This window comes from Martes martes (genome assembly GCF_963455335.1).
Source record: "Martes martes genome assembly, chromosome: 2".
Classification (NCBI taxonomy): Eukaryota; Metazoa; Chordata; class Mammalia; order Carnivora; family Mustelidae; genus Martes; species Martes martes.
This window is the reverse complement of record NC_137889.1, coordinates 1,919,755-1,947,638: the sequence shown is the minus strand read 5'-3', so window position 1 is coordinate 1,947,638 and position 27,884 is coordinate 1,919,755. Positions and strand designations below refer to the sequence as shown.

The 27,884-nt window shown below is 60.4% G+C and overlaps 1 protein-coding gene across 4 annotated transcripts in view; it reads right to left on the bottom strand.

Moving 5' to 3' along the window:
* ARHGEF10 (Rho guanine nucleotide exchange factor 10) overlaps positions 1-27,884 on the bottom strand; it is a 96,433-nt gene that overhangs the window by 14,872 nt on the left and 53,677 nt on the right. For 3 of the 4 annotated variants that reach the window (XM_080796789.1, XM_080796788.1, XM_080796791.1), the window contains 12 exons: positions 27,344-27,460; positions 25,419-25,511; positions 22,049-22,219; positions 20,645-20,790; positions 17,714-17,889; positions 7,063-7,178; positions 6,584-6,711; positions 6,344-6,444; positions 4,400-4,521; positions 3,442-3,528; positions 1,714-1,919; positions 1,095-1,252 (listed from right to left, as the gene is read on the bottom strand). In XM_080796789.1, the coding sequence (XP_080652915.1) occupies positions 1,095-1,252; positions 1,714-1,919; positions 3,442-3,528; positions 4,400-4,521; positions 6,344-6,444; positions 6,584-6,711; positions 7,063-7,178; positions 17,714-17,889; positions 20,645-20,790; positions 22,049-22,219; positions 25,419-25,511; positions 27,344-27,460 (1,621 nt within the window). The remainder of the gene's footprint in view (positions 1-1,094; positions 1,253-1,713; positions 1,920-3,441; positions 3,529-4,399; positions 4,522-6,343; positions 6,445-6,583; positions 6,712-7,062; positions 7,179-17,713; positions 17,890-20,644; positions 20,791-22,048; positions 22,220-25,418; positions 25,512-27,343; positions 27,461-27,884) is intronic. The other variant, XM_080796790.1, reaches the window with a different exon arrangement.

The following is a 27,884-nucleotide window of genomic DNA, read 5'->3' as shown; positions in this document are numbered from 1 at the left end:
GGCCACGGGCAGGCAGACATCAGGAATGCAGGGGCCCAAGGGGTTCAGCCCTCGGCTTCCACACACCTGATCCTTGGGGGGCTGCCGGGGCTGCTGCGAGACTAGGGAAAGGGAGGGTACCGGTCACCGATGGCCACGGCATCCGCAGGGACCCTGCCATGGGACTGGGGCCCCTGGAAGAGGAGCTCATGGTCTGTCGGCCAGGAGGACGCCGTCCTGCCCTGAGGAGGTGCCCTTGGCAGCAGAGTGTGACTCCTGGGGACCGACCTGCTGCCCCCAGCCGGGGCTCCAGCCTCCACAGCCAAAGTAAATGCCGCGGCGCCCAGGCCGACCAGACGCCACGTCCGACCACGGAGGCTGGAGAAGACGCTCAGAGAGAGGCGCGGGCTGGCCCGGGGAGTGCGTGGGGAATCCCGCACGGCCACGTCACCCCCAGAACGAGGGCTGCCGCGGTGCAGTGAGCGGCAGGCGCTGGGGAACCGCCGCTCCCGGGCAGCAGGAGTGGGCGTGGGCAGGAGGCGGAGCGGCTGGACGTCTCCGGCCTCCACCCCGGGAGCTGTGGCCTGGGGGCCCCAGGAGGCTACAGATCCGCTGTGCCCCTCTGGTGTCCCCGAAACCCCCGGACTGCTGGGCGACGCCTGAGACAAGAGGGAGCCTGGGGTGGGGGTGGGGGCAATGGCCAGTGCGTGCGTCTCGGGGTTCCTGGCTGTCGGGCTGGCGCAGACTGGCTCCAGCCACTCCCATGGGTGGCCTGCGGTCCCCCCGACCCGAGAAGACAAAGCCCCGTGGCCTGAGTGATGGCAGGGGCCACGAGGAGGCCGGGGTCCCGCCCACCGGGAGAAGGACGCGTGTGGACATCAGTACTTTGTGGAACGGGGACACATCAGCCAGGAGACCCACGTCTGAAACCACTTCCCGCCTGGGCAGCTGGGGTGCTGGCGCTTCACGCCGTCCACTCAGGGTTGAGGAAGCCGCACGTGCCTTGGGACGCACGGTGACAGACACGGGGACGTGAAGCTCTGTGCAGAGCAAACCCCCAGAAACACTACGAGAGTGGACGTGTAGACGCGCGCACACGGTGCAGACACGCTTACCTTCTGCCTTGGCGTAGACGGCCACGGCGCCGTTGACCAGGCCGGCGTACAGGCTGTGGGGCGTGCAGGCGAGGCTCATGACCGTGGACTTGTCCGGCGTGAAGAAGTGCTGCAGACACACCTTCTTGGAGCCTTGGCTACTCTTGTACACGGAGATGCTGCGAGGGAGACCGGGAGCCAGTCAGCGTGTGCTCGGGGGACCGGCAGCTCCCGCGGTGCCCAGCCCTGCCCCTGCCCCGGCGTGCATGGGAACGCTGCCACCACCCCGATCTCGTCCCACTGCTGTGAAGGAGACACTGTGGAAGAAACCACTTCTTCCGAGGTGACTTCACAGCAGGAAAACCCCTGCGGCGTGCTGTGAACGGGGGCAACGCTCCGCCCGCGTACGGCCCAGACCGCGGCCCTGTCCTACCCCAGACGTGAGCAGTCGGCTGCGGGGAAGACAGGAAGAGATGGGCGGGGGGAAACCGCCCGGCGGAACTAGAAGGTGCCCTGCGGTCACTCCCACGGGTGGCGACCCGGCCGTTCCTGCCGTGCGGCCGAAGCCCTAACAGATGGGGTGGGTGACCGTCTGTCCCGCTCCCCGAGCTCCTCCTCGGGGTGCTGGCAGTGGGCTCACCTCCCCTCCTCGGTCCCCAGGCAGACGGTGGGCACGCCCAGCGCCCCCCGGGCCGCGGCCTCGGGCTCCACGTGCCGCTCCTCCGTGGGGACAAACACCATGCACAGGATGCGAGACTCCACATTGAAGCACTCGATGACTTTGGGGTTGGAGTTTTGAAACGAGACGATGGCGATCTGGCCCATTTGGCTGGTGCAGCTTCCGATCTGGGTCGGGGGTTGGGGAGGAGAGAGGAAGGCCTGGGCATCCACAGCACACCGACCCCTGCCCTTCGGGACACCCAGTGCCACGGGGACATTCCGGGTTGCCACGGGAACGGACGCGCCTCCCAGACTCCAGAGCCGCTGACCCAGTCTGCTACCAGAGCCCGCTTCTTCTTTTCAACGAATGGGGTTACCTTCCCTTTTAATTTTCATAACGAGCGCGCAGTTTGGGTTTGTTTTTAATTCCTCTTTCTACCCCGGAGAAGCCACATCCCAGCGCCACGCAGCAGTGGCGGCCTGCTCGGCACAGCACGAAGGCTTCCAAGCATGTGAGAGTCGGCCCCACGCCACACAGCGCTCACCCCACGAAACAAGGACTTAAAAAGAGCGTGTGTCACAGCGCCTCCCACGTGGCCACCGGCGTGAGCGTAAGGCGGTTTGCCGTGGCCCTGGGACGCTGGCTGGCCGTGGGCACCCCCATGAGTCTATCTGCCGGGTCCCTAGGCACCCCACAGGCTTCATGTCCAACGTGAGGTCCAACTGTTTTCTCAGTGGGAAAGAGTCAGACCTGGTTAAGGGAAGCATCGTCAGGACAGGGCGCTCAGGGTCCTGCGGGGAAAGCCGACCTGGGGGCAGGGGCTCCCAGGTCCCGTTTCCTCTGGGCGTCCCACCCCCCTTAGTCATACTACAGTGTTTCCACGCTACAGAGACGCGTCCTGCCAGGGGAAGGGTGCCCACCCACCAAGCCCTGCTCCGGCTGACGGGGATGCAGGCGGGGACAGGAGCAGGAGAGGGGATGAGGCACCAACTATAGTCCCGGTGATGGGAGGACTTCTCTGCTAAAATTCAAAAACCTCAGGGAAATAAGCCCATCCCTCCTTCGCAGCTGGGCGCATGGAATGACCCGGTTACTCGGGCCGTTCCTTCTCGATGCTCAGGGAGGGGCCCTGACCACAGAGGCTGGGGCTGTGGGAAGGTGGAGAGGTCACCCGAGGGCAGGGCACAGTGCTGGAGGTCAGCAGGGCACCCATCAGGGAGCAGGTCCGGGGGGCCCCGGGAGACCTCAAAACAGCACACAAGGACCATCTCCCTTTGGCAAGAACCAGAAATGCCCACTGGGATGGCAGCATAATTCAAATGCAGTATTTCATTTGGAACAAATTAATTTTAATTGCAAAGTTTCCAGTGTAAAAAGCCAGCACTGTCTTAGGAGCGGAAGGTCCCATGCAATGCAACCACCCAAATTGAAGAAATACTTTAATTACTCTCATATTAGTTAAACTGATTGTCTCTGGGCTGAGGCGGACCCCACAAAGCTTTAGATGAAAAAGAAACATTTTAATTCCTGAGAACTGGACATTTTTCCAAAAGCGTTCAGTCCCCTCGTGGGTGGTTTAGGACTTTCGCGTTTATAAACACAGCCCGGGGCACACAGCGACCACCCGTAGGGTCTGTGACCCTCTCAAGCCCACACCAGCCACGGCCACGGACCCTCGGGAAGTGCACCCGGCACGCAGCGTCTTACCCACAGGAAGCCGTGCGCCGCGGCCAGAGAATCCAGCTGAGCCTCGCCGTTCACGCAGGGTTCCGGGTTGTACGCCGCACACTCGATCTAACGCGGGTGACATCAAACACCCACACGTCAAAAAGGGACCAGGAGGCGCCCAGACAATATGTTGAGTGGATGACAGACTTCTGACTCTTAGTCACAGAAACGGCACATTATTACTTTTTAAAGGTTGAAACAGAAAAAAGAACAGATGTGGGTGTACGCCTCAGAAATCAGCTTTTCAGAGGCAAACGTCAGTCTCCACTCTCGTATCTTCAGACCCCAGCAGGTGCCGCAGACATCGGTCACGGGGCACACTGCCCCTTCTGCCCTCTGCCCTCCTGGGAGCTCCAGGCGGAGTGTCGGCCAGAGTCCAGGAAGGAGAAGTAGGAGCGGAATGTCTTTGCTTGTCACACACAGAAAGACACAGCCACGTGCCTCTGAACGCACCCGCCGCGGTGCTAGGACAGACAGCCGGGAACACGGATAAACCCCGCATCAGCCCAAGCCTGCCGTACTCTGGGCAAACATGAGGCCTCTCACTGTGACCCACTGCGGACACTGAACACCGTCAGGCAAATGGCAGCAGAGTGGACAGATTTGACACATGTGCCCTCATGTAACTAACAATGCCTGGAATGTACCAGGTAGGGCGAGGACCCTCCCGCCTCCCAACGGCCGCTGGACAGAATGCACCAGGTGCAGCGAGGACCCCCCAGAACTCCCGACGGCCACTGGGCGGGAAAGCCGGCGTTCATATTCATACTCTAGCAATCTTAATTCCTAAATAAATACCCTCAGAGAAATGCTGACAGTGGTTGAGTTGGGGAGACCACGTGGGACTCTGCCCAGACAAGGGGGCATGGTCTCCATGCAGCGGACCCCCCTCCAGGCCCCCCCTCCAGGCCCCCTCTCCAGGCCCCCCGTCCGTCACCTTGAACTCCTGCTGCTTGGCTACCGTCACCGGCATGTGTCCCACAAGCAGAGGGTGTCTTTCCTTCTTGATCTGATTCCCATCGTCTTCCACGCAGAACCAGCCCATGTGGTTCTCCTCCTCTGCGGGCGTGTGAAGGAGAAACAGGGAAGGGCAGACCTGAGCCACCTGTGGGTCGACACGGCCCTGTGGGCCCCAGACGTGGACATCACAGCCTACGCCAGCCCGCAGAGCTCAACACTGCTGCTGGAACACAGCACGCTGTCCTCCCGAAGGCAGGCCTGGACGGTCACCGCTTTATTCTGAAAAGCGTGTCCTGTCTCCTGTTTGCTCCCCGACTGCACGGACGCGAAGGGCTAAGCAAGTCCCGTAAAGCAGCTAGAGCTGGTGGTCTTTGTCTGTCTTCAAAGCCACTGAGATGTTCAGATTCAAATACCACAGGCACAGTGAGAGCTGCCGCAACATGCAGAAAACCTTGGGATAAAACACGCGAGGGAGGCACGCCTGGGCGGCTGTCGGTGACACGTCTGCGGTGGGCTCAGGTCATGATCCCGGGGTCCTGGGATCGAGCCCTGTGTCGGGCTCCCTGCTCAGCGGGGACCCTGCTTCCCTCTCTCCCTACTGCTCCCCCTGCTTGTGCTCTCTCTGTGACAATAAAAATTAAAAAGAAAAAAGCACGAGGAAGCAAACAGGAACTTTGCTACAGAGCAAGTTCTCCATCTCGGCTCTGACGGGATGAAAGGGAGCGGATTCTCGGGTTCAGCTCGCTCTCATCAGTGAGTGGGCCGTTTCAGGCTCGCAGCCTCTGGTAAGAGCCTGACATGACAAACTCTGAAATCGTCCCGGGAGAGAGGGGGGCGCGGGCAGCAGTGGGAAGGCCCCCGTCCGGCAGGAAGCTCAGCCCCCTGGGGCCTGGGGCGAGCAGCGGCCGGGCCATGTCCCCTCCGTATTTTATTTTCACTTAGTGACAACAGCACCCGGGGCCTGTGTGTCACGTGTGCTCAGGGTCATACACCGTGTGTAAACGACATACGCGCAGGCCTGTCCGTCTCACGGCTCAACAGACCGCAGGGCTGCGGACAGAGGAGCGGAAACAGAATCATCGAGGCCCCTCGTGGCAGCGGGAACCACGGGACCTCCTGTCTGTGCGGGCAGGCTCTCCAGGGACCGCTCAGGGCCATCCTATGCGGTGGGGCAGGGAAGCAGGACGTCCCACCTGGGGGCTGGGCCTCCCGCTCAGCGGCCACAGACCCGCGGGGCTGATCCCACGTGGGGTCAGCGTCTGCAGATGTCACCATGTGGTTACGATAAAAGTCAGGGCCTGTTTTTCCTAGAATCCCTTAATTATAATGTAGATATCGTAAAAACAACTCCTGCTGGGGGGCGGGGAGACCTGCTCGGCTCAGAGGGTGAAGTGCCCCCCTCCTGATTTCGGCTCAGGTCCTGGGATCGAGTCGCGCACCGGGCTCCTCCCTTTCTCTCTCCCTCTGTCCCTCCCCAGCTCTCTCAATCAATCAATCAATAAAATCTTTTAAAAACAATCACTCGTGCTGGGGGTCATTTTTCCTGTTTGAGAACATTCTTCCAGGCTGTCTGGGGGGCTCCATCGGATCAGCACCCGACTGTGGATCTTGGCTCAGGTCGTAATTTCAGGGTCCTGGGATCGAGCCCCGCATTGGGTACCCTGCTCCGCGGGGGTCTGCCGGTCTCCCCCTCCCTCTGCTTGCTCACCTCGTCTCTCTCTCAAATAAGTAAATAAATACTAAAAGACAAAAACAGAAACAGAAACATTCTGCCGGGTAAGCAGGGACTCTACTGCCGGGGTCTTTCCCGGGCTGCTGTCCTCTTGGGCACGGACTCCACCATCCGGAGAGAAGCGGCATCGGGATGCGCCTGTGGCCCCCACCTGCACGCGCCCCCCGAGCTGCCGTCGCCCCCTCTTACCCAGGGCGAGCTTGGCCATCTGCAGGCTGTTGAGCCAGGACTCTTTGATGGCGGGTGTGAAGGTGTTGAACACCGCCGTGAAGAACGTGGGCCGCCCCGACCTGCCAGGGGAGTGGAAAGGCACTAGGTGTACAGAACGCAGGATCCCGCGACCAGCCCTGCCCACCCCACCCCCGGCGACGCCCCGGAGCGCTCTCTGAGCCCTGCCCGGGACGGCCGCCCTGCCGAGTGACCACTGACTTGTCCTGCTTGCCCGGGAGCTGCAGCTGGACGCGGCAGCAGTCCGCGGCTCGGATCTCCTCCTCCTTCTTCAGAATGAGCCTCTGTAATCCCGACGTCCAGTCATGCGCCACGGACTGGTTCAGGTTCTGCCAAGAGACAGGCGCGCGCAGTGAAGGTCTCACCGAGGCAGGCCCCCAGGGAGGACGGAGTGCGGCTGAGGCAGGAGCCTGGGGGAGACCGACCTCCCACAGTGCCCTCCTAACACGACCCCCCCCCCCGCCACCCTGGGCTTGGGCGTCTCCAAAACGGGGCGGCGGCTTGAGTCCGCTTGGGAGTGGGGTGACCCGAGGACGGCTTTACCCCCACCCCCCCGCCATCGCACTGGTTCTCAAGATCAGCCTGATTCTCACTCCGCAGGGAACCCGGAGGCCCGGCCTCGCCGTGATGGCGACCCAGATGTGGACACGGAATTCCGCGTCGCGGGGCCCGCCGGTTACCTGGTAGTTCCCTCGGAGGCTCCCGACGAGCTGTGAGATCTGCCCGACCACGTTCAGGTCATGCAATAGGTTCTGTAAGTCTTGATAGAGCTGTCCTGGCCCCACATACACCTGGTCTGCGGACGAAGCAGCAAACGGTGCCAAGTGAAGCCACGCTCGAGACCGGAGGGTAAGACACCACAGGACCGAGGATGCCTAACAAGGGGCTCTCGCCAAGCATTCTGCGGTTTTTCCATTTCTAACTTCTCATTTTGGAAGGACATCAGACTCAGAAACGATTCCGAGTGTCCCCGTGTGTGCCCTTCATGCCGCGTCCCGTGACGTTAGACTCTCACAGAACCACGGCATTGTCGTCAAACCCGCCAAGTCACGTGGACAGGACACCGTTCGCTAGCCCGCAAGCCGTGTTCCCGTGTCGCCAGCTTCCCCGAGCTCATCCTCTGCTCTGGACCCGACCCACAGCCCCGCACGCACTTGTCTCCACTCAGGGCCAGGCCAGCTCCTGGGGCGCCCGTCTTCCAGGACCTGAGCGTCTGGACCACGGCCGGTGTGCTATACCTCACAGAGCCTCTCACACTTTGGGTTTGGCTGACGTCTTGTCACTTGTATTTTTAACACACTGCTGAAATGCCATTTAACCTAAGCCAAATTTCCAATAACCGGGTCCTCCAACATCAACATGAGCTCCCCAGTGCCCTTTCTCCAAGGGACAACGGGACACAGAGGAGAACAGCGACAGGTGGGGGAAGAGCCCCGTCCCTGCCTCGGGGCCACCTCTGTGTTGGGAGGGAAATAGTTTCTCACCCCCCAGGACTACGCCCTGTCCCCTTTCCCCTGGCGAGGACACAGGACCCACACTAACACGCAGGCTGGACCCAATGCCAAGTCCCACGCGGAGCCCACCCTTTATGGGACACGCGGTCACAGCCGCCTCCTCTTCCGCGTTCACGGAAACAGACGGCCTCGGGCCCCCGCCAGCGACCCACAGGCCCAGGGAGCAGATCCGTCCACGTTGGATAAAGAGCATCCCCTGGGTCTCTTTCCGCGAGGCCAGCATGACTGAACTCAGCGCCCGGCCGGGCTGGGTGGGTCGGCAGCGGTTCCCAAGCAAGAAGCAAGTACGCGAGCTACGAGCGGACGCTTGTCTAAAGGACAAACCACCATTGAGAGAAATAAAACTTAAAGCTAAAACCCATGATGGCTGGGATGGTTCTCGGGGCCGGCCCAGTGGAAACCAAGCCCCCCGGCTGGGTTCAGGCGCCCCGTCGCGTGTCGGAACTCTCAACGGGGGTGCGCAAGGCGCCCTGCACGTTGCTCGTGCACACGGCCCAGCTGAGTACACGGCTTCGTCCGTCCTCCCGTGTAGACTGTGTGCGGACACATCTGCCTGCAAAACGGAGCCGTGCTTCCAAGGCGAGCTTTCCACACGTGGACATCTGACCACTCACTCCTCACCAGGAGAGCTAACAGTCCTCACTGCAGAAACGCCGTCTGGGCCATTTTTACTGGGATCGTTATGCCTCCCCCAGGCCTGATTTCTCAGGACTAATCTAGACAAATCCTATGACTGATTGCCTATCGAGCGCTTTGGTGACGTTTCACAAGAAAGGGAGCAAGTTGGCCAGTGACCATCTGCTCATCACACCCGCTTTTCCTTACCAGCACATCCACGTAACCTGAAGTGTCAGCGGTGACCACACACGTGTGCTTTCCCTATACACTGCAGACTCTGCGAGCTCACTGCGGCGAGGTTACCCCTGCTCCGTGGGCTGCGTCAACCCGCCCGCATCTGGCCTTTGGTTTAGTTGTTTAAACTGTCACACAGGAAATCTGCCGACCCTCTCACCACGAGCCCACGGCCCTTGAATTTCAACAGGGGCGGGTGTGGCCCACAGAACAGCGCCTTCTCTCTGAAGACCCCAGTCTGCCTGCCCTGTCCGCCAACCACTGGTCTCTCCTCCGACATCTCCGTTTTGTCTTCTCAAGAACGTGGCGTCCGAGTGCACACGATATCCCACTTCTGCTCTTCATGGGCGTGAACAGGCGATTTCTGTGCACACGAGTCTGAGTTGCCTTGAGCTGGGGAGCCCAGCATCGATCCCGACTCGGGGCCTCGCAGGTTTGGTCCTGAGCCCGCCACACCATCACAGGAGCGCGAGGAGAGCCAGGCCGCGCCGTACGCGGCACGGAGACACGGCCCAGCTCTGTAGTGCGACGCGAGCAGGGAGGCGGGCTCCAGCCCCAGCACGCCGAGACTCTGACCTTGGTGTCTGCCCTGCAGACAGATGTTCCTCCCACGGAACTCCCACGTGCCACACGTAAAAGCACGTGTCTCAGGAGACAGAGACCACAGAACGCTAGGTCGGACGCATCTCAGGAGCCAGGCTGTATTTTCCTTGTTGGATCTCGCCGCTGGGACTCGGGAGTCCCTCAGGGAGAAGCCAGGGAGAAACTTGCGGGCACCTGGGCACAGGTGTGCCTTCCCGGCCACCTCGGGGCCACCCTGGGGCTAGAGGGGGTTGGCGTGCAAGGCACCTGCAGCTTGCGTGTTACTGAGCTGCCTGTCGTTCCCTACGACACACGTGACATAACCCGGGGCCTGCTCGTTTCGTCAGCTGCCCCTTCCAAGGCACTAGGCACCGCTTGCTTCCTGTGTGTGGCCCACAACCGCCGTCTTCCAACAAGCAGACCCCCACGTGCCTCTCCTCCAGAGTCCGGGTCTTTCCTTTGCCAGGAAGTAGCACGCTCCCCGTGCTTCACCCGAGGGCGAGGAGAGCGGTGTTTTAAATCAGGAGAGTTTCCGGAGCTCCCCAATCCTCCCCACCGGTGGCCGCCACCTTGGAGCCTTGGGGAGGAGCCCCACACGCCCCAGAAGCCAGCCGGCCGTGGCAGGTGGCCAGCGTCACCCACAGAAGCTGCCCATCTAGGGCGGCCGCGGTGTTAGTCCTCACCAAGTGACCCCAGCTTTGGGGAGGGGTGGGCAAACGGTTAGCACGTGGACAGGCTGAAGCTACAGGCGTGTTTCCACGAACCGTGTGCGCACGCGGGCGGTGCCACGTGAGAGAGGGACACGCTGATCCGGAAGTCATCTGCGGCTGACACGGACGTGCCGCCCAGATGCCAAGAACTTGCCGCAGCCTCCCCACCCCACCCCTCCCAGAGAGGAGACCCGCGGTCACCCCACGGTCACCCTGTGGTCCTGGTGCTGCCGCCCCAGGCCAGGGTGTCCAAGCAGGCGCCGTGAGGCTTCCGTGAGGCAGGAAGGACAGCAGGGCTCAGGCGGACGGACACTGACTGACCGTGGTTCTCATACTCGGCTGTTAGGACTGACTCCGGTTTCAAAACCACACCTGAGGAGGAGCCTAAGCGGACCCACGTGCGTGTCTGGCTGGGTCACCGATTACTCGTGTACACCAAAGGCTGTGGCTGCCTGCACGGATGAGGAAAAGCAGGAGTGACTCTCGCACCCGACACGCAGACAGCGGGCGCGTGGACGCGTCTCCATCACCGGATGCCTCAATGCCGTCCAGCACCGCCTTCGGGAGCCTCACTGCCTCGGAAAAGCCGTCCGTGTCTTAGCGCAGGTCCAACCAAATCCCAGCTGGCGACTCGGAACTTCTGGAGAGCTCACTACCTCACGCACCACGGAAGGAAACAGCACCAATCTGGAGTCGCGCTCGAAGGCAGCTGCGGCCCAGCTCCATTCGGGTCCGGGGGGCTGGCCCGTGGCTCAACGCCATGTCACTCCCAGACCCCGTGTCACTCCCAGATTCTGTCACTCCCGGACCCCGTGTCACTTCCGGATGCCGTCTCCGGCCACGACTCTGGACGGGGTACCAGCCCAGGATGCAGACACAGACCGTGGGAGTCTCCCTGAGGTCTCTGCGGCTTTCCAGGAGAGCAGATGTTGGGGAGCAGCCAGGCCGTCTCTGCGACGGGGGCTGGGGGCACAGGGAGCCAGAAGCTCCCACCATGCGGGGAAGTCAGAGTCGTCCCGGAACCCCACAACCACGCCACGGCTTCACGCGAAGGCCACAGACTGCTGTCACCAAGGCGGTCAGGGAGACATTCCTCGTCCCCTCCAGCCCCTCCCACGCAGCGCCAGCCCCAAACAGTGCTGTGCTTTCCAAGTCACTATGGTCTCACTCGAGGCAGCCGCGTCCCTCCTGTCCTCTGACCTTGCGCACACCTCTGGCTCTCTTAGGAGGTGCTGTCCCTGTCCACAGGCCACGGCGAGCACCAAGATACTGGGAGAGGGGGGCTTAACCCCTCCCCCTCCAGGCCCCACACGTGGGCCCTTCACTCCAGAGAGCGAGAACCTGGCCCCACAGCCCAGACCCAGGGCTCCCGCGTGACAGACTTCCGAGGCCTGGTGAGTATTTCTAAAGTGCCCACAGCAAGTGGGGCGCTGCCTTCTGGGGTAGCGGGGGCAGAGGTGGGGCTTCTGCTCCGCTGCTGACTGGCGCCTCTGTGTACCCCATTCTGGCTAAAACCTAACCCACAGCCACATCCCCCGAGCATGGCATCTGTGACTTGTCTACAGTTCACTTTCTGACCACAGCCCAGCCCTCTTCCTGCCCCAGCCTCCCTCTCCAGGACCCTCCTCCTCCCCCTGCCCCTCCCCCTGCCCAGCCTCTCTCTCCAGGACCCTCCCTCTAGAATCAAGGATGCCCAGGTCTCCGCCAGCTCATCTATAGCAACGACATGACTCCCTCCCTTACCCCTGACCCCTGGCACCCACGGCCAGAGCCCCCACTTTGAAGCCGGACTGCAGAAGCACGGCTGGACACTTTGAAAAGACTTGAACAGAAAGTGGACACACTGGGCAGATGCTCTGGGGATGGGAGGGGACACTGGTCCAGCGGGGATGGTCGGGCTGGCTTTCTACTCTCCGTACAGAGTTGCTGGCGGCAAGCAGGGGGCGGCTTTGCTCCTCGGAGCTGCGGTCCCTCACCGCATGCTGCCCGGGAGAGGGCAGGTCACCCCCGAGGCAGTCGCACCCTCTTCCCACGGTGGTTTACAGAGGACAGTGTGCGGCCGCTCCGGGGCAGCAGATGCAGTTCCCACAGCCCCAGGAGCCAAGAGCGTGCGGTCCCCCAGCACAGAGCACCCTGCCAGGCTGACACCCACCACCCTCCTCCAGCACTAACTATGGTGAAGTGCCGGGCCTGGTCCCGACAGACCACGGGATCTGCTCGTGCACACGCACACTCGGCCACGCCGCTGTCCAGGCGTCTGCAGACCTCCTGCTCTCCTCGGGACCTGCTGAGAGGCGGCGATGATGGGTCTCTGCCAGGGAAGGCTCCTGAGGACAGACCTGCTCGCTCCCCAGCTCCGGCAGTGCCGTCCCTGGAAACGGAGTGCTCGAGAGGCCGCTGCGGCATGGAGCTGATCTGTACGGACCCTGCACGAGTCCGACTGTGTCAGGCCAGAGGGCGGTGTGTTTTCTGGTCAGCCCGCTCCCCAGGTAGGGTGTAGCACAGTGAGTGTGAACGTGGGGATCCCCGCTGGGCACCTCAGGTAAACCCACCTCACCACCGCGCTTTCCCTCCCCCAACCTGAGCCCCAACTCACAAAGAGGCCAAAAACAGGTCAGTCACTCCAGAAAGTAACACAGAATTTGGGGAAGGAATTTGGAGGGTCTGGAGGCTGAAACCAGCCATGGGCTCCCAGAGGGACCCTAGACAAGCCCCTGGATGCCAGCCTGCAGGCCGGCGCAGACAGCAAAGCGCAGCACCAAGAAAATGTCACAGCTCCGGGATGGACGCGGCCAGACAGCTCCACGCTCTGCATGGGGCTCTCCGGGGGGGGGGGGGGGGGGCGGACGGTGCCTCCTGCATGCAGCTCCCGCGGGGCCCACAGCGGCGGCCTCACTGGCTCCTGAAGCCCGGCTGCTAGGCCGTGACACCCACACTCTGTCTTCAGTCCTGAACAACAGACCGAATTCTCCAACACTGAGCTCAGAGCTCAGTCATCCACACGGCAGAAGTCACACGGCTATTGAGGGAGCAACGACTCCTGCCTGGCGTCTCGATCTAACCGAGGGGTGACAAATGCAGGAGCATCAGAAGGAACAACAGCACTGGGGGGGAATCTGAAGCCCTTCTAGAAAACTCCGGGGACAGCGGAGACGGCCCAGCTAGCTACGACTCGTGGATAGACACGGTATTATGCACGGAGCAGCACGGCTCGCTGGCCGCAGGCTGGTGGGAAGGAGATCCATATTCTGGATTTGATGTGCACAGAGCAGCTCAGGTCTGGCCCCGACAACGCATGGACCCTCATTGCTGGAGGCGTGTGGGTGGGGCGGGACAGTCCTTCCCGCCGGTGAACCTGCCGTTCCCCGTCCCTGGCCGGAAGCCTGAAAGCGCCCCATGGAAGTCTGGCTGGAGTTCAGTCTTCCAACACACAGAATTAACATATTTCACTTTGTTAAAGAAATTTTTTAACTGAGAAGGCATTCAAAGGGCCACATACTCCACACGTATCATTTCAGGAATTAGAGCTAAAACTCGGATCCCCTCCACGGACAGCAAAACCAGGAGACAGGGCTCTGCACAGCTCGGGCGCAGCACTAAGCCAGGAGCAAAGCAAACACTCGCTCCCACGGAGGCCGGGTGCTGGGACCCCCGATCCGCGGACTCGCTGCCCACAGGCCTCCCCGCTGCCCGCAGCTGTAGGGGAACAGCCTGCTGGAAACCCCACACTGAAGCAAGGAACGTGTCCGACGCAGAGCCGAGACGAGTGGCGGGTCCCGCAGGAGCACGGGGCCAACAACAGCCTGAGGCTCGCGAAGGCGCCCCTTCCCGGACTCCGGGGCCCAGGACACGGCTTCCCGGAGGCCTTCTCATCTGGAAACCCGCGTCTGGACCATTCCCAATCCAACCCTTTCATAGCCGGAGTCCGTTCATGACGGAGGACGAACAGCACGTTAAGTCTCCCTCCCGGAAAGACCAGCACTACCTACGCGTGACCAGTCCCCTTCGTCCTGTCTTCGTTTTTCCAGAAACAGTTTACGGAGTGATCCGCAATTATTCTGTGTTCCTGCTCTGACCCACAGTTTGTTGTCCTGCGTCCAGCCACGCACGTCACGAAGCTGAACGAGGAAGTGGCTCTGCCAAGCGGTGTCCCAGGCTCCGGGGCCCACACGGCACCACGCTGCCCAGTCTGAGCCCTTCGTTCCGGACAAAGCGGTGCCGCTGGCTGGAGAGCCACAGCGAGTACCGCGCCATGGCCCACGCGATCCTGGGATAGCCCAGAAGCCTCTCGGAGTTCATGCGCCCGTGGACGGCCCTGGACCCACAAACGGACCAGCGTCCGTCCTCCGGAATCCCGAGGGAGCACCACAGGCTGGAAGGGTCCAGTCACAAAAACCCTCGGGGCTCCCCGGGCACAAGCCCCCTCCGTGCTCCGGGCGGGCGTCGGACGAAGGCCGGTGGAAGGAACCAACGAGTCAACTGACGCACGTCGCCAGCCTCTGGCTCCTGAAATCCCGCTCCTCCTCACAACCAGTTCCAGAGGCAGCTCGGAGAAAACCGTTCCTTCTGACCTCCCGAAGCATCCCGCGCCCCGGGCTCTGACGAGGACCGTATCCGAGCGTGTCAGCCGTGTCCTTGCATCCACCTCCTCGGGCGTCAGAAGGCACCGTCGACCCCTTACTCGTCAGGGGGTCGCCAGGACACGGTGCTCGGTTTAGAACAGGCCTTCGATAAACAGGTATGTAGAAAGACATGGTTTCATTAAAAATTTCATTAAACAGTGATTCCATTTTTCTCTTTATTTGCCCAACAAATACTCAGGGAGCACCCACTGCAAGCCCAGCCACAAAGCGGGAAGGACGCGATGACTAGCTCGGTGCCGATGAAGTCTGCACGCGCTCCTCAGTTACCAGGACCCCGAGTTCTTAAAGTAAGGCACCGCAGTAACAGACTGCACTGAAAGGGGGTGCCCGCCAGCACCACGGGCCGCGGCACGGGCGGTGACACAGGTGACGACCACATGTGGCCTCCACCCGCAACACGGAGCGCAACACACCTTGATGGATGGCAGGCAGGTCTGGTCTTCAACCCCCTCCTCAGGACGGTGTCCACACAGACGCCCCCGAACAACAGAGCTCACGAGGTTAGTGCGTGCTTCTTTGGAGGGACGGGAAAGGTCATGGCAAGTCAGAACACAACTGTGTATGCCCCAAGCAGGTGCCCAAGTCTCTTGAACTTAGGATGTCGCATCAAACTCCTCCTTAGGGATGCCTGGGTGGCTCAGTTGGTTAAGCGGCTGCCTTCGGCTCAGGTCATGATCCCAGCGTCCTGGGATCGAGTCCCACATCGGGCTCCTTGCTCAGCAGGGAGCCTGCTTCTCCCTCTGCCTCTGCCTGCCTCTCTGTCTGCCTGTGCTCACTCTCTCTGACAAATAAATACATAAAATCTTTAAAAAAAAAAAAAAACTTAAAAAAAAAAAAAAAAAACCTCCTCCTTAAACTGAAGAATGAAGAAAACCCAACACTCTCCCAAGGGACACATTTTCTTCTCACCAACAACGAGAACCGCACCTGCGGTCACGGATGGAAACTCGTGGGAACGTTTCTGGTGCCCGTGTCCGCTCTTCCACGGCCGGTCCACCGTGAGCAGCTCGGCTTTGACTGTGCAGATCCGTTCCTACGCAAGTTCCTCTGATAGACCCGCGGCCGCGCCGGGAACGTGTCGTACCATGTCCTCACTGACGTTGTGTGTCCCCTCGCTGATGTCCTGTGAGAACACAGGACGGGATCCGTGTATTGTACAAAGTGTGCGCCAGCTGCTCGTGCTATCGGTGGGGCTTCTGCTCGACAGCAGGTTTTCACTATTAAGTTTTTGGAGAGTCAAATCATGCATGAGGATTTTCAGTGGACAGGAGGTTGGTGCCCCCCACCCCGGAGTTGTTTCACGGTCGACTGTATTTTAAAAATCCAGTCTCCCTCCCATACGCTTTTCCATGCTGCTAACGGATTTGAATCTCGTTCTCCGTTAGCTCCACAGAAGTTACGAATAAAAACTCGAGTAGGACAACGTAGCGATGCTGTACTGCCCAGTATCCGCTCTACAATCAATGCCGCAGTTCCGTGATTCTCCGTGGTGAATCGAGCACAAGGAGGCAATCTCACCTGCAAATACCTTTTAACATTGCTGCCGTTTCAAACCCAGGAAGGCACGGTGTTTGCAAAACCAAGACACACGTGAGATTTGCACCCAATACTGCCAAGCAATTTACATGGACTTTTCCGTACTTTCGAGATACGCAAGTGGAACGTGAGTACATCCCAGCGACCCGCATCAGTCTGGGAGAACCTCCTCCCCACCCCGCCCATTCAGTACATTCCGCCGTGGAAACTCTGTGACACGCTCCGGGACTTTGAGTATTTGCGGAGCCGGTCGGCAATGCCTTTGAGAAGGACTCGGTGGTCAGTGATTCAGGACTGTAGGACCCGTAACACGGGGCTTGGAGACGCGGTCTTCTAGGCTGATCCCCCACCCGAGGGACCGACGGCTACTGTCACACGAGCGAGAACGGGAGACCTCCCAGCCGATGAGACCTAACGTTCCTCAGGCCTGTTCCGTGAGTCCGAGCGGACGGGCACAAGCGGCCGGCAGCTGCAGGCTTTAAAGGCACCTTCTTCTGAACACTCAGAAACAAAGTCATCTGAGAGCCTGTCCCATATATTTATAGCACAAACATTTAATATCAAGGCTCATTCCATGTATGAAAAGGCCAACTGCGGGTCCCCACTCACTCTGTCTTGGGTGTTCCACACCTGGGGCAGAGGCCAGTGACAGGGTGAAATTCAACCAGGCTTTAATTGGATGAAAAAAGAGAGATGGGGCACCTGGATGGCTCAGTGGGTTAAAGCCTCTGCTTTTGGCTCAGATCATGGTCCCAGGGTCCTGGGATTGAGCCCCGCATCGGGCTCTCTGCTCAGCAGGGAGCCTGCTTCCCCCTTTCTCTCTGCCTGCCTCTCTGCCTACTTGTGAACTCTCTGTCAAATAAATAAAATCTTTAAAAATAAAATAAAATAAAATAAAAAAGAGAGATGGAAAGAGAAACTCACAAATACTACAACACATTCAAAATCTCCAGTCCCAAGACCCTTCAGTAATAAAGACCACACACGTCACACAGCTGCAGAAGCACGGCCAGTGTCAGGACACCCTTGGCTCGTCTCGGCTGATCAGGACCCGGCACCCCCTCCCCGGGGAGCTGGGGGAGAGCAGGGGCTGCACCATGCCGAGGTGCATGGCAGAGCCAAGCCCACAACCGAGGTCCCCACGCTGCTGGACGTCCATGCACGCTTGGGAGATGGGAGGCAGCGCCTTCCCTGCTGAGTGGGAAAACGCAAAACAGAAATCAAACCTGGGGAGACGGCACATTCCACAGGTTGCGGCTCCCCTGCCAACCCAAAGGGCGCACGCCAGCGAGGCGGGCTCAGAGATGAGGGGCCAATGGGTTCTCCATCTACGTGTACCAGCCGACGTAAAACAGGGCTCCGAAGATGGTCTCGTCCAACAGACCCACCATCCCCCAGGGGCCCCGGACACTGCGGAGGCCGAGCAAACAGGGCCTCTGAGGTTAACGTTGACGCGGCCCCAAGACACACGCACAGGAGTCAAGTGTCACTTACTCGGCTTGGCGTTGGCGACCACTGCCAGGCTCTCGGGGGGGTGCACGGGGGGACACCTGTTTTCTCCAGTACCGTCGCTGCTGCCGTACTCTACCACTTCCACGTGTCCGAGAGGGACGCTCCACTTTAATAAGTACTTCCGGCCGGCGGACGCGATGGCGTTGCTGTCCGCAGTGCTGAAAGAGGAGGCCGCGGTGTTAGCATCCCCCCTGCAGAAGTCAGGATACATGTCATCCCTTGACACTCAGGCGAGAAACATGCCATTTGGTCCCACTGGAGACCTCCCAGGGGAGGGTTAGGAACCCCTCACTGCCTAATCCAGGAGGACGGGGGAGCACGGAAGGCTTATCTCCCAAAAGCTCTCGAGTTCCCACGAACGCTTAAAGGGGACAAGCCGGAGGCTCCCTGACGGACGGCTGGGCAGAGATGCTCGTGTGTTCTGGCAAAGGCTGCTATCAGGGGAAATGTCCGCTTCATATGGGAGCTCCTCTTTAGCAGAGCGAACCTAGTCTAATAAAGTCAAATCCTGCCATCAGGCTCCATGCTGAAAAGACGTATGTAACAATTAAATAAAACAATCCCGTGACCTGTGCAGGCTATTCTCTTCTTTGGCCACACAATGAGGTCTACGTGCGGAGAACACACGAGTCACACCTGCTCCAGAGGGGAAGACACGACAGCAAACACCTGCGTGACCAGCACCCGTCAGGGCTGCCGGGCCACCAGCCACCTGAGGTCCTCCAAGTGCTAGGAAGCCCCCCTTCCCCCACCAGGGGCAATCACTGCTCCTCACTTCTGGTCACTGTCCCAGTTTGCTTTCTGCAGGATGTATGTATTTTTTCCAGTCAGAACGTACACAGGAATAACCAAAAGGCCAGACGCTGTACTTTCAACGGAAACGCTGGACATGTGGGTGCCCGAGCTGCCCGACTTCCCTCTGACCTTGGAAGGCCTTACTTCTCCTTGTCTAGTCCGTGGGGGAGGGGGAGGAGGAGAAGGCACACAGACACTGTGCGCTCTAGGGGTTCGGTGGGGTCTGGACGTAAAAACGGAGAAGCCCATGAACTCGACCCCAATGTCTACTCATCCTGAATCTAAAGTCTTCACTCCTACTGAGGGTTGGGGGAATCTTCCTATTCTGATCATCCTCAGGGCCGCTAGAAAACATTTTGGCCTGACCCAGGTGGGTCCTCCCTGCACCGCCTCCCGGGAGTGTCTCTCAGGACATCTCAGTGGCCACAGAACAGCGTCCCCCCTTTCCTCACTTCGTAGAAGGCTGTCGGAACCTGGGATCCCTGCCACAGCCCGGGGCGTTTTTTTAAGGAACAGCCCTGATAGTGAACGCAGCTAAATCTGCTTTTAAGTGTTTCTCCACTTCTTGTTCATCTTGTCAGCTTCAGGTTTTTAAAATGACATAAAATTTTTCCAAAGACCCAAACTGACCGTGGGGCATTTGCTGGAGCATGCACCTGGGCTGCCCCCGGGACCCCGCAGGCCGCCGGGCCGCCGGCAGCCCTCCCGCTACATGCAGACAAAGCTTGCTTACAAACAGCAACACGTGGGACAGGAGACACCCATGTGTGCACCGTGGTTCGCTGTCCACAAAGTCCTCTCACCGGTGACCTCATCTTTCCGGTGTGTGCGGAGAGCTGACCGCTCCACCTGGAGGGGGGATGCTTCCTGCACAGTTAGGCCTGGAAACCAGTCTGTGCCATTAGCTTCCGTGTGGCAGGAAGTGGCTCTCAGGATGGGAACACAGGGAGCAGAAGGTACTCCCTGCCGGGACATACTGCTCGGACCGCTCCAGGGGCCCCAGGCTCGGCCCACGCCTCACTGACCTGCTCCTTTCCACACGCAGGTGAAGGAAGTGGCCAAATCACGCCGAGTGTGGCTGCTTCCAGAGGTCCGAGCGTGGCCACAGCAAGTTCGACGATAAAGGCTGAGCCACGGATATGAACCAAACAAATTCCTGACACGGGGCAGTCATTAAAACTGGCACATTTAGGGGGTGGCTGGATGGCTCAGTGGGTTAAGCAACCGACTCTCAGTTCTGGCTCAGGTCATGATCTCGGGGTCGTGAGAGCGAGCCCCGCACCAGGCTCCATGCTGAGCGAGGCGTCTCGAGATTCTCCTTCTGCCCCTCCCCCACTCGTGCTCTCTCCCCTCTCGCTAACAAATAAAACCTTTAAAAAAGGGGCATAGGGGCGCCTGGGTGGCTCAGTGGGTTAAGCCTCTGCCTTCGGCTCTGGTCATGATCCCGGGGTCCTGGGATCGAGCCCACATCGGGCTCTCTGCTCAGCGGGGAGCCTGCTTCCCTTCCTCTCTCTCTGCCTGCCTTTCTGCCTACTTGTGATCTCTGTCAAATAAATAATGTCTTTAAAAAAAAAGTGGGGGGGGGCATATTTTCCCGACTTACTCTGTAGCTGCCTCACAGCCACTGAGGATGAGGAGGAAACATAACAAACACTGACAATTACCAGGCAGCCCCACGCCGGGCACCAGGCTGACGGGTCTGACGGTGGTCCTCAGTGGGACCCCGGGAGTCCCAGGGATCGCTGGCTTCCCCACCAGGACCCTACAGAGTGTGCGCATGAGGCTCAGCGAGATGGGGTGACTTCCCGGAGCCCTGAGAAGGCGGGGCTGGAATCGGGCCGCGGCGGGTCAGCCCCTGGAGGCCCACCCACCTGGACCCGTGCTGGGGCTGCACAGGACCGGGGCCCGGCCACCACGGGAGGACCACAGGCACCATGCTGGCTCCCATCCGGGGGTGGGCTCCTGGAGACCCAGCACCCAGGCCCCCTGGGAGAGGGAGCCCTGACGCTCACGACCCAGTTCCGTGCCGTCGCCGCTCAGAGCGCATGAGTTCAAGCTGCCCGTGGTTTGGCGCACATGCGGGCACCCAGCGGACCCCCGGGGGAGGCCCCCGCTCACCGTGCACTGACCGTGGCACACATCAACACATCACTCAGCAGGAAGACGCGGCGCTCCTTGGTTTTGACGATTTCTCCTCGGTCGTTGTACACGGTTTCGATCATGTCGTCTGACCGCACGAGGTACCGATTCCCGCTGCTGAGAAGCTGAACATTCAAAGTCACACTTGACACGCTCCCCGCAACCGAGGTCATCAGAAGGACAGAAAGCGTGAGCGGAAGTCTTGCAAAATATAGGAGCCACAGCGCGTCAGAGCTTTGCCGGTTTTCCCCTTTACGGAGAATTCCCGCACTTCCGATCACCCTGCAGCGTTCACCACATGAATTCTGAGGGCAGCTTTTTACTACGTGGTTTCACAGTGTTTGGAGTTACCTAGAGTGAGGGGAGTCTGACCACCACAGCCCTTGTACACATAGTTCCTCCAGCCGAGAGACACGGACCCAGGCACGGGCGGCCCACCTGTTCTCACCCGTCAGTCATACACCTTCTCCTTAAACGACTTGCCATAGTATAAGCCCCAACCCTTACGGACTCTCATCCACGGCCAGCCATCCTCACTGTCAGCCTGTTCTCGACGTGCGCACGGGGAGGACAAAGCTGTGCGCATAGGTACGGGATCGCCAGCGAGGGACACACACCCCTTCCTCGTCAGCCTTCCTCCGGGCCCCACACATGTCGGCAAGCGCTGTTACCAGAGCCAAGCAGGGTCCTAAACCACGTCCCCGGCTCTTAATGCCACATTCAGCTCACAGAAATTCCTAATCAAATTATTAAGAAAGTCAGGAAAAACCTGTTCCTCAAAATGCATTAAAGTTTTTGTCGTGAACCCACGGAGGGTCACTGGGAGGACACTGCCCCTACAGACAGAAACGGAAATGACCTTAGCAATGATAAGTACGATACGGAACTATTCAACACCACTCCTCTCGCTGAGCCTCTCCCCATGGACCAGGGCCGTAAGCAGGTACGAAGTCCACGTAAACCCAGGCTGCCGTCCCAGGAGAGGAGCTTGCCAACATAGAGCATAAACACAGCTCTGCCTAGGAACTGCTTTCCCGCCGTAGCTTCTCCCATTTCCGTGATACCCGCAGCTTAGTCCGAGCACGGACGGGAACAGGTGAGAACGAATGCGACACCCTCCGCTTTGGTCATGACCATCTAAGAGGAAACACCGCATTTTGGCAGCGAGATTCAGACCCTGCGAGGGTGTCGTGAACGTGGGAGGCCCCTCCCCCGAGAAAGCACGCCCGACCCGCCCGACGCCCTCCATCGCCTTCTGAGGCAGGGCCTGGGCCATGGCGTCCGCACAAAGCTTCCAGAAGGTGAGTAGCGAGTGGCGGAAAGAAGGCAGCTTGTTAGCACAAAGCACACCGAGTCCCGCACAGACTGAGAAGCCTGGTCAACCTTGTTCAGGTATCTCTCATTTATGGCTTTGGCAACATGCTTGATCTCGCAGCGCTGGTCGGCATCTCTCTTCCTCTCGTTCAGCTTCTCCGCTAAGGTTTCCAGCTCGGTCAGCGCCATCTGAAGGGGCAACCGGTCAGGGTGGCCTCTGGACGTGTTCTTCAGCATGTCCTGGGGGAGAAACACGGTCAGAAGGAGTCGTAGGACTGCCGGGGCGGGGGTGCGGACCGCACGTGCTCTCAGCCAGCGGCCGCGAGGCTCACACGTTCCGTTGGGAGAGGGTAAGATGAGCACCGGGAGCGAACGAGAAGCCCAGTGACTCGAGATCTGGCCACACACGGGGACGGCCCCTTTTGCGCAAACAAAAGGAACTCATTGAATGGCTTTGCTAATGGAAAAAACCAGCATTTCCCAGTAAAGGACACCGTAAATATGAATGTGCCACATCTTAGAGATGCCCCGCCCCCCGTCACCATGCTCAAGGTCACTCCTAGCCTGCTTCTCTCCACCCCAGCTGGACCAACGGACCCAGGCCCCGGAGGTCAGCTTCCAAACAGAGTCGGCGGCATTCCTCCCGTGCCTTCACCGCACACAGGACCCCATGCTCCCGCGGGCCAGACACCCTCTATGCACGTCCGTAGGGTCCCAGAGGGAAGAGGAGGCTGCAAGGAGGGGCCAACCCTCTGGTCACTGACAAAGAGGCAGCACACGTGTCAAACATGGGAGTCGGCTTTCAGGAGCAGCATCTGTGGGACAGTCACGGGCCGTCCCCCGGCTCTGACACCGGACCCTGAGTGGGTCTCAGCACGCTCATGCAGGCCACATACGGACTCCTGCGGACGGAGGCAGACGTGTCTGGAGACACCCTTCTCCCCCGGCCCCCCGGTGTTGGAATTCGACGGTGCCTGCCTCACCTTTCCACCTGCTTTTCATCTGAAGGGAAAAACCTGCAGAAGCGACGACATATTTCCACATTGCGTGGGCTGTATGGACCCTGCTGCACGCCCGCGTCCCTGCGCGTCACTGTACGGACCCTGCCGCACGCCCGCGTCCCTACGCGTCACTCGAATCCTATTGAGGCAACGGACTCCTCAGGAGAACGCCACCGGCTCCGACGGCACGAGCTGGCAGGGCCGGCCCCGGTGCCGACCACAGTCAGGACACGCATCACACAGCAGAGCCGTGGGGGGATCCACCAACGCCAAGACACAACCATGCAGGGGAAAAGGACGTCTGTCCTTCCGTCCAGACCATGAGTCACACTGGTCCAACATGGGACAGATAACGGCAGTGGGACACAGAGAGACAAACATTCCTACAGGACCACGTGTCTCGACCCAGCAGGCCCAGAAAAGCCAGGGCCATTCAGCTTTACCGTGGGTCAGGGAAGCCTGGGGTGTCCCAGCACTACCCGTAACACGGCCCCGGAGAGCTGGGGTCGGCGCAGAGACAGGCAGAGCAGGCTGCCCGATGGGCCGGAAGGGGAAAGAAGCACGCCGGCCCGCAGGCCATCCCTCCCCGCGCGCACGGAGCAGACTCAGGTGGGAGGAGACACGCTGTCTAGTCTTCCAGCCCGGCCGCCGGCCCCCGCGGCCCCATCAGGCAGCAGCTCCCGGGAGCATCCGTACTGGGAGCAGGGCCCCTGGATGACCCAGCCGCCCAGACTGCACACTCTGCGTCCAACCATGTATTCTCCTGAGCCCCAGACCCACCCCGAGCCCCCCCCAACCTGTTGGGGGAGCCACTCACAGGGATCTGGGAGGTCTCAGGTCAGTCTCCTGAGTCCCAGGTGGACGGGGCCGGGGGTGGGGAGGGGAGGAAGAAAGAACCACAGAGGGACCGATCTCACTCAGCCCATGTGGCACAGCTGTTACACGCAGTGTTCCTGGACCAGAACCAGAGCAATGTCACCCAAGACCACATCCCTGCTCTCAAGCACCATGAGGCACAGAGCCTGTCCTTTGGTGCTTTCGTTCTGCTCCCCACGGCCCTCCCACCTTTTCTAAAAACACCTATTTTGGTAATACCTGGGCCAAAGGTCTACCAGGACTTACTAACAGTTAACCAAAAGCTGACGAGCGAGATGGGAAACGACATCCAACAGCAACTAACGAAGAACAAAAACCATCCATGAGTGCGGGGTGAAAACCCAGCAGGGTCTCGGTACGCACCGTGGACGGGGTGACCGGGGTGACCAGGGGTGACCAGGCACACACCAGCACGCCACCAAGCACAGGCTGCACATGAGTTTGAATGCACTTCACACGATCACAAGGCGGTCATGTCTTTGCCCTTGGTCCCTGTATGTCCCTATAGCTAAAGAAAGAACTGTCTAATTGGTTCCATCTTTCTTCCTCACCGAACTGCCCGCCTGGGGCCTCCCACATCAGCAGCTGGAGGAAACAAACACATTTTCTGGGTATTCTGATGGCTTCTGTTATTAATCCTCTAGCACACATGACGGAACCAGAACCTGGATCTGACGCATACACATGGTAACTGGACGCTCGCTAGAACACGGACGTGGAACACAAAGACTAACTGCCCCATGAGACTAGCCACGGACACAGCGGATGTCAGCAGTCTGGGGTGCCTATCCTCCTTCTCACAGCTTCGTGGCGACGCTGTTTGGGAGGTCACGTTCCACAGGGATCTGGTCGGTCACAGCAGTAGCCATAACCTCAAAGGAAGGAGCCTTGGTGACGTCGCTGAGGGCCGGGCCAGTCCACCTTCACTGCATCCCCAGACGTGAGCCATGCCGAGCCGCCTGACGAATCGGCAGAACCCACGCCCGAGGGCGGGCATGGTCTGTCTGCCTCTGTGCGGCGGGGCCTCAGCTGTGGGGAGGGCGAGGCGTGTGCGTGGACGGAGCGTCCCACGGAATCGGGTGCCTCACATCTGGCCCCCAAACCAGGTTTGTTGGAAACAACACAGGCACCAATCTGAATATTCTTAGTTTCCAACCACGTCGGGTCCACGGGTGAGCCTCTCCACACGGCGTCTCTGCTCCCTACACCGTCTGTGGACCACGTTTACGACGGGCCCGGCTCGTCGGGGACTGGACTCGGGCTCCCGAGCCCGCCCGTCCCCTCTGGCTGCAGAGGGTGGGTTCTTTTCCACCTGACCCTAGACCTGGACCCTGACACCGGCAGAACAGGGCAGATTCCTTTCTGTCCCTGGAGAACCTGCATCGGGCCCTGTCTGCCCGTGCAGGAGTGGGCCAGTGAGGGCCCGGGGCTGTGTCCACGCTTGGGAGCCCCTGACCCTGCCCTCCCCCCATAACCGCCCGGGGAGGGAGGAGCTCGGAGATGGAGCCAGGAGCACAGCGGTGGCGCTCAGGCAAGACGCGGGGAAGGGCGCGCGTCCTTACCTGCAGCAGCAAGATGAACTGCGGGAACCTCTGTATGGGCTTCGTCATCAGACTGTAGAGCGTGACGCGGTCGGGGCTGGACTCCTGGCACTGCTGTGGGGAGAAGCCCGGACGCTCGCACTGTGGGCCGGCAGGGACCCCCACCCGGGGCCGCGGTTGCCCTCACCCGACGGAGACCATTCGGCAGACCAGCTGCAGAATCCCGCACCCGGCACCGCCCGCGTGCTCGCGCCTCCGAGGGCCAGAGCGTGCGGTGGCCGGTTCCGAGTGGAAATCTCCCAGGTTGGCATTCGATGCTCTCCGAGGGCGCCCGGCCCCCAGGTGGGGCTTGTCCATCTACAGACGCATCTCGGCCTTCTAGGGACTGACTTAGTTTCTGAGATGCTACAGCCACTCGAAGGTGCGCTGACAGAAAGGAAAAAAAGAGGCTCCTGGGGGCTCAGTCGGTTGGACGTCTGCCTCCGGCTGACGTCGTGGCCCCAGGGTCCCGGAATCGAGCCCCACATCGGGATCCCTGCTCAGCGGGAGCCTGCTTCTCCCTCTCCCTCCCCCCGTTTGTGCGCTCTATTGCTCTCTCTTAAATAAATAGAAAGTTAAAAAAAAAAAAAGAAGAAAACCCACAGAACCCCAAACGAGAGTTGGCAGGGCTCTTGAAGGCAGCGAGGCCCACACTCTCTGGGGAACGTGGCGGCCACCGCCAGCCAGGCTTGGCTCTCGGGGGAGGGTCTCGGGGGAGAGGGTGAGGAGGGGCAGGCTGTCCCTGAGTCTGTGTCCTGTAGAAGCTGCCCCAGGGGCAGCCATGGCAGAGGATGTCTGGTGTGAGGGCTGCCGCCACCATGTAGCAACGGCCACCTAGTGTCCCGTCGTGCCTCTGTGCGCCAGGGAGGGACACACCGCAGGCTGGACCACCGCACAGGAATGGGGTCTCCGGCTAGGGCAGCAGTATGGCCGGATGGCAGAGCAAGGGCTCAGCCCCACCACCACCAAGGGTGGCTCAGCCCCCTGAGACTGGTTCCCGGGTGGACCAGGACGACCCATACCCCGTCCCCAGGCCACCTGGCAGGTGGTCACCCAACGGCAGGGGCTGCAGCCGGCCCCCCTAGCGGACATTTCAGGTACGATCAGCCTCTGCAAGATGGTTACAACCTCCTCCAAGCAAGTGACTGTCTGACCGTCTGTGTGTCCTTCCCCCAGAAGCCACGTGGGATACGGAGAGACCACCAAGCGCCAAGACCCTCGAAGCGGGGGCTGACAGGATCCCCCGCTAACGCTGACCGGAGCATAACCGGCTGGCGAGAACGGCACCCGCGCCTGCTCGCCGTGGTGGCAGGAGACCGAGAATTCAGTTCACGTAACAGGAGTGAGCTTCGGCTCAGGGTTTATGACGGGAGCTGGGGCCTTGGGCACGTGAGGTCTGCGGTTGGTGGCTGGCCACGGTGAGGGGCCGTGGGCCAAATATCCCAGGTCAACTCCGCACTGTCAGCGTCAGAGGCACCTCGCCTCTCAATGGAGCAGGGTCAGAGCCCACGGCCCACAGGGGTTCATCCCGCGGGGATCAGCTCCCTGCTCAGATTCGAGGGGCCCGGGGGTCTCCACCCCAATCCCAAACATTCTGTCTGCTGCTGAAGGGCAGGAAGCCCGAGGCAGCTTCCTCTGCGATCGGACCTCAGCTTTCCGTCTGCCCGCCCCTCCGCACCCCTCCCAAGGTGTGCATGTGGAAGGTATTTCCCGAGAGCCCCGCCGCCCCTGAAGACTCACCTTCGCTTCCAGCTCTGACCCGGCCCCTTGGTACCAGAGCCTGCGTGACCAATGGCACTCGACGTTCACAGGCAACGGAGGAAAGCTTCACCACGAAGCATGTGCACACAGAATGCGTTATCAGAGGGTGCGAAAACCCAAAATGGGAAGAAAAACCAAGGGCTAACCTTTAAGAACTCGAGGAACGCAGGCTTCGTAGCGCACGTTTTCTTGAGGATTGCCACCGCGGTGCTGAAGTTATTCACGTACTCGCTATAGGCGTCCAGCACCATGGACTTGGAAAACTGAAACACCAGAGAGAACAGAAAACCGTCAACGGCACGCAGAGCCTCGGGCTCGCGCTTGCAGGACAGGAGAAAAGACTTGAGACCTGCCCCAGACGGGACCTCTCAGTCGCTGGGATGTTTCCATGGGACACGCTTCCTTAAGACCCCATGTGATTTCCTTTCTTCTTTAGGCAAACTTGCTAGGACTTGCTGAACAGGTGGTCGGTCCCCCACCACCGCTCTGCCCGACCCTTGCTCAGGCCCCCCCCGGTCGGGCCTTTAGCTCAGCAGTGGCCCCGACCAGACACCTGCCCTTAACACCCGGCCGGTCCTCGCTGCGTGGATTTCACCTCCGGGGGGCTGCCCCACAGGGTCCCGACTGGCAGGCCCCGAGGGTCCCCGGAGACGCTGCGGGGGAGGCAGGGCACCGATCCTCTCCTGC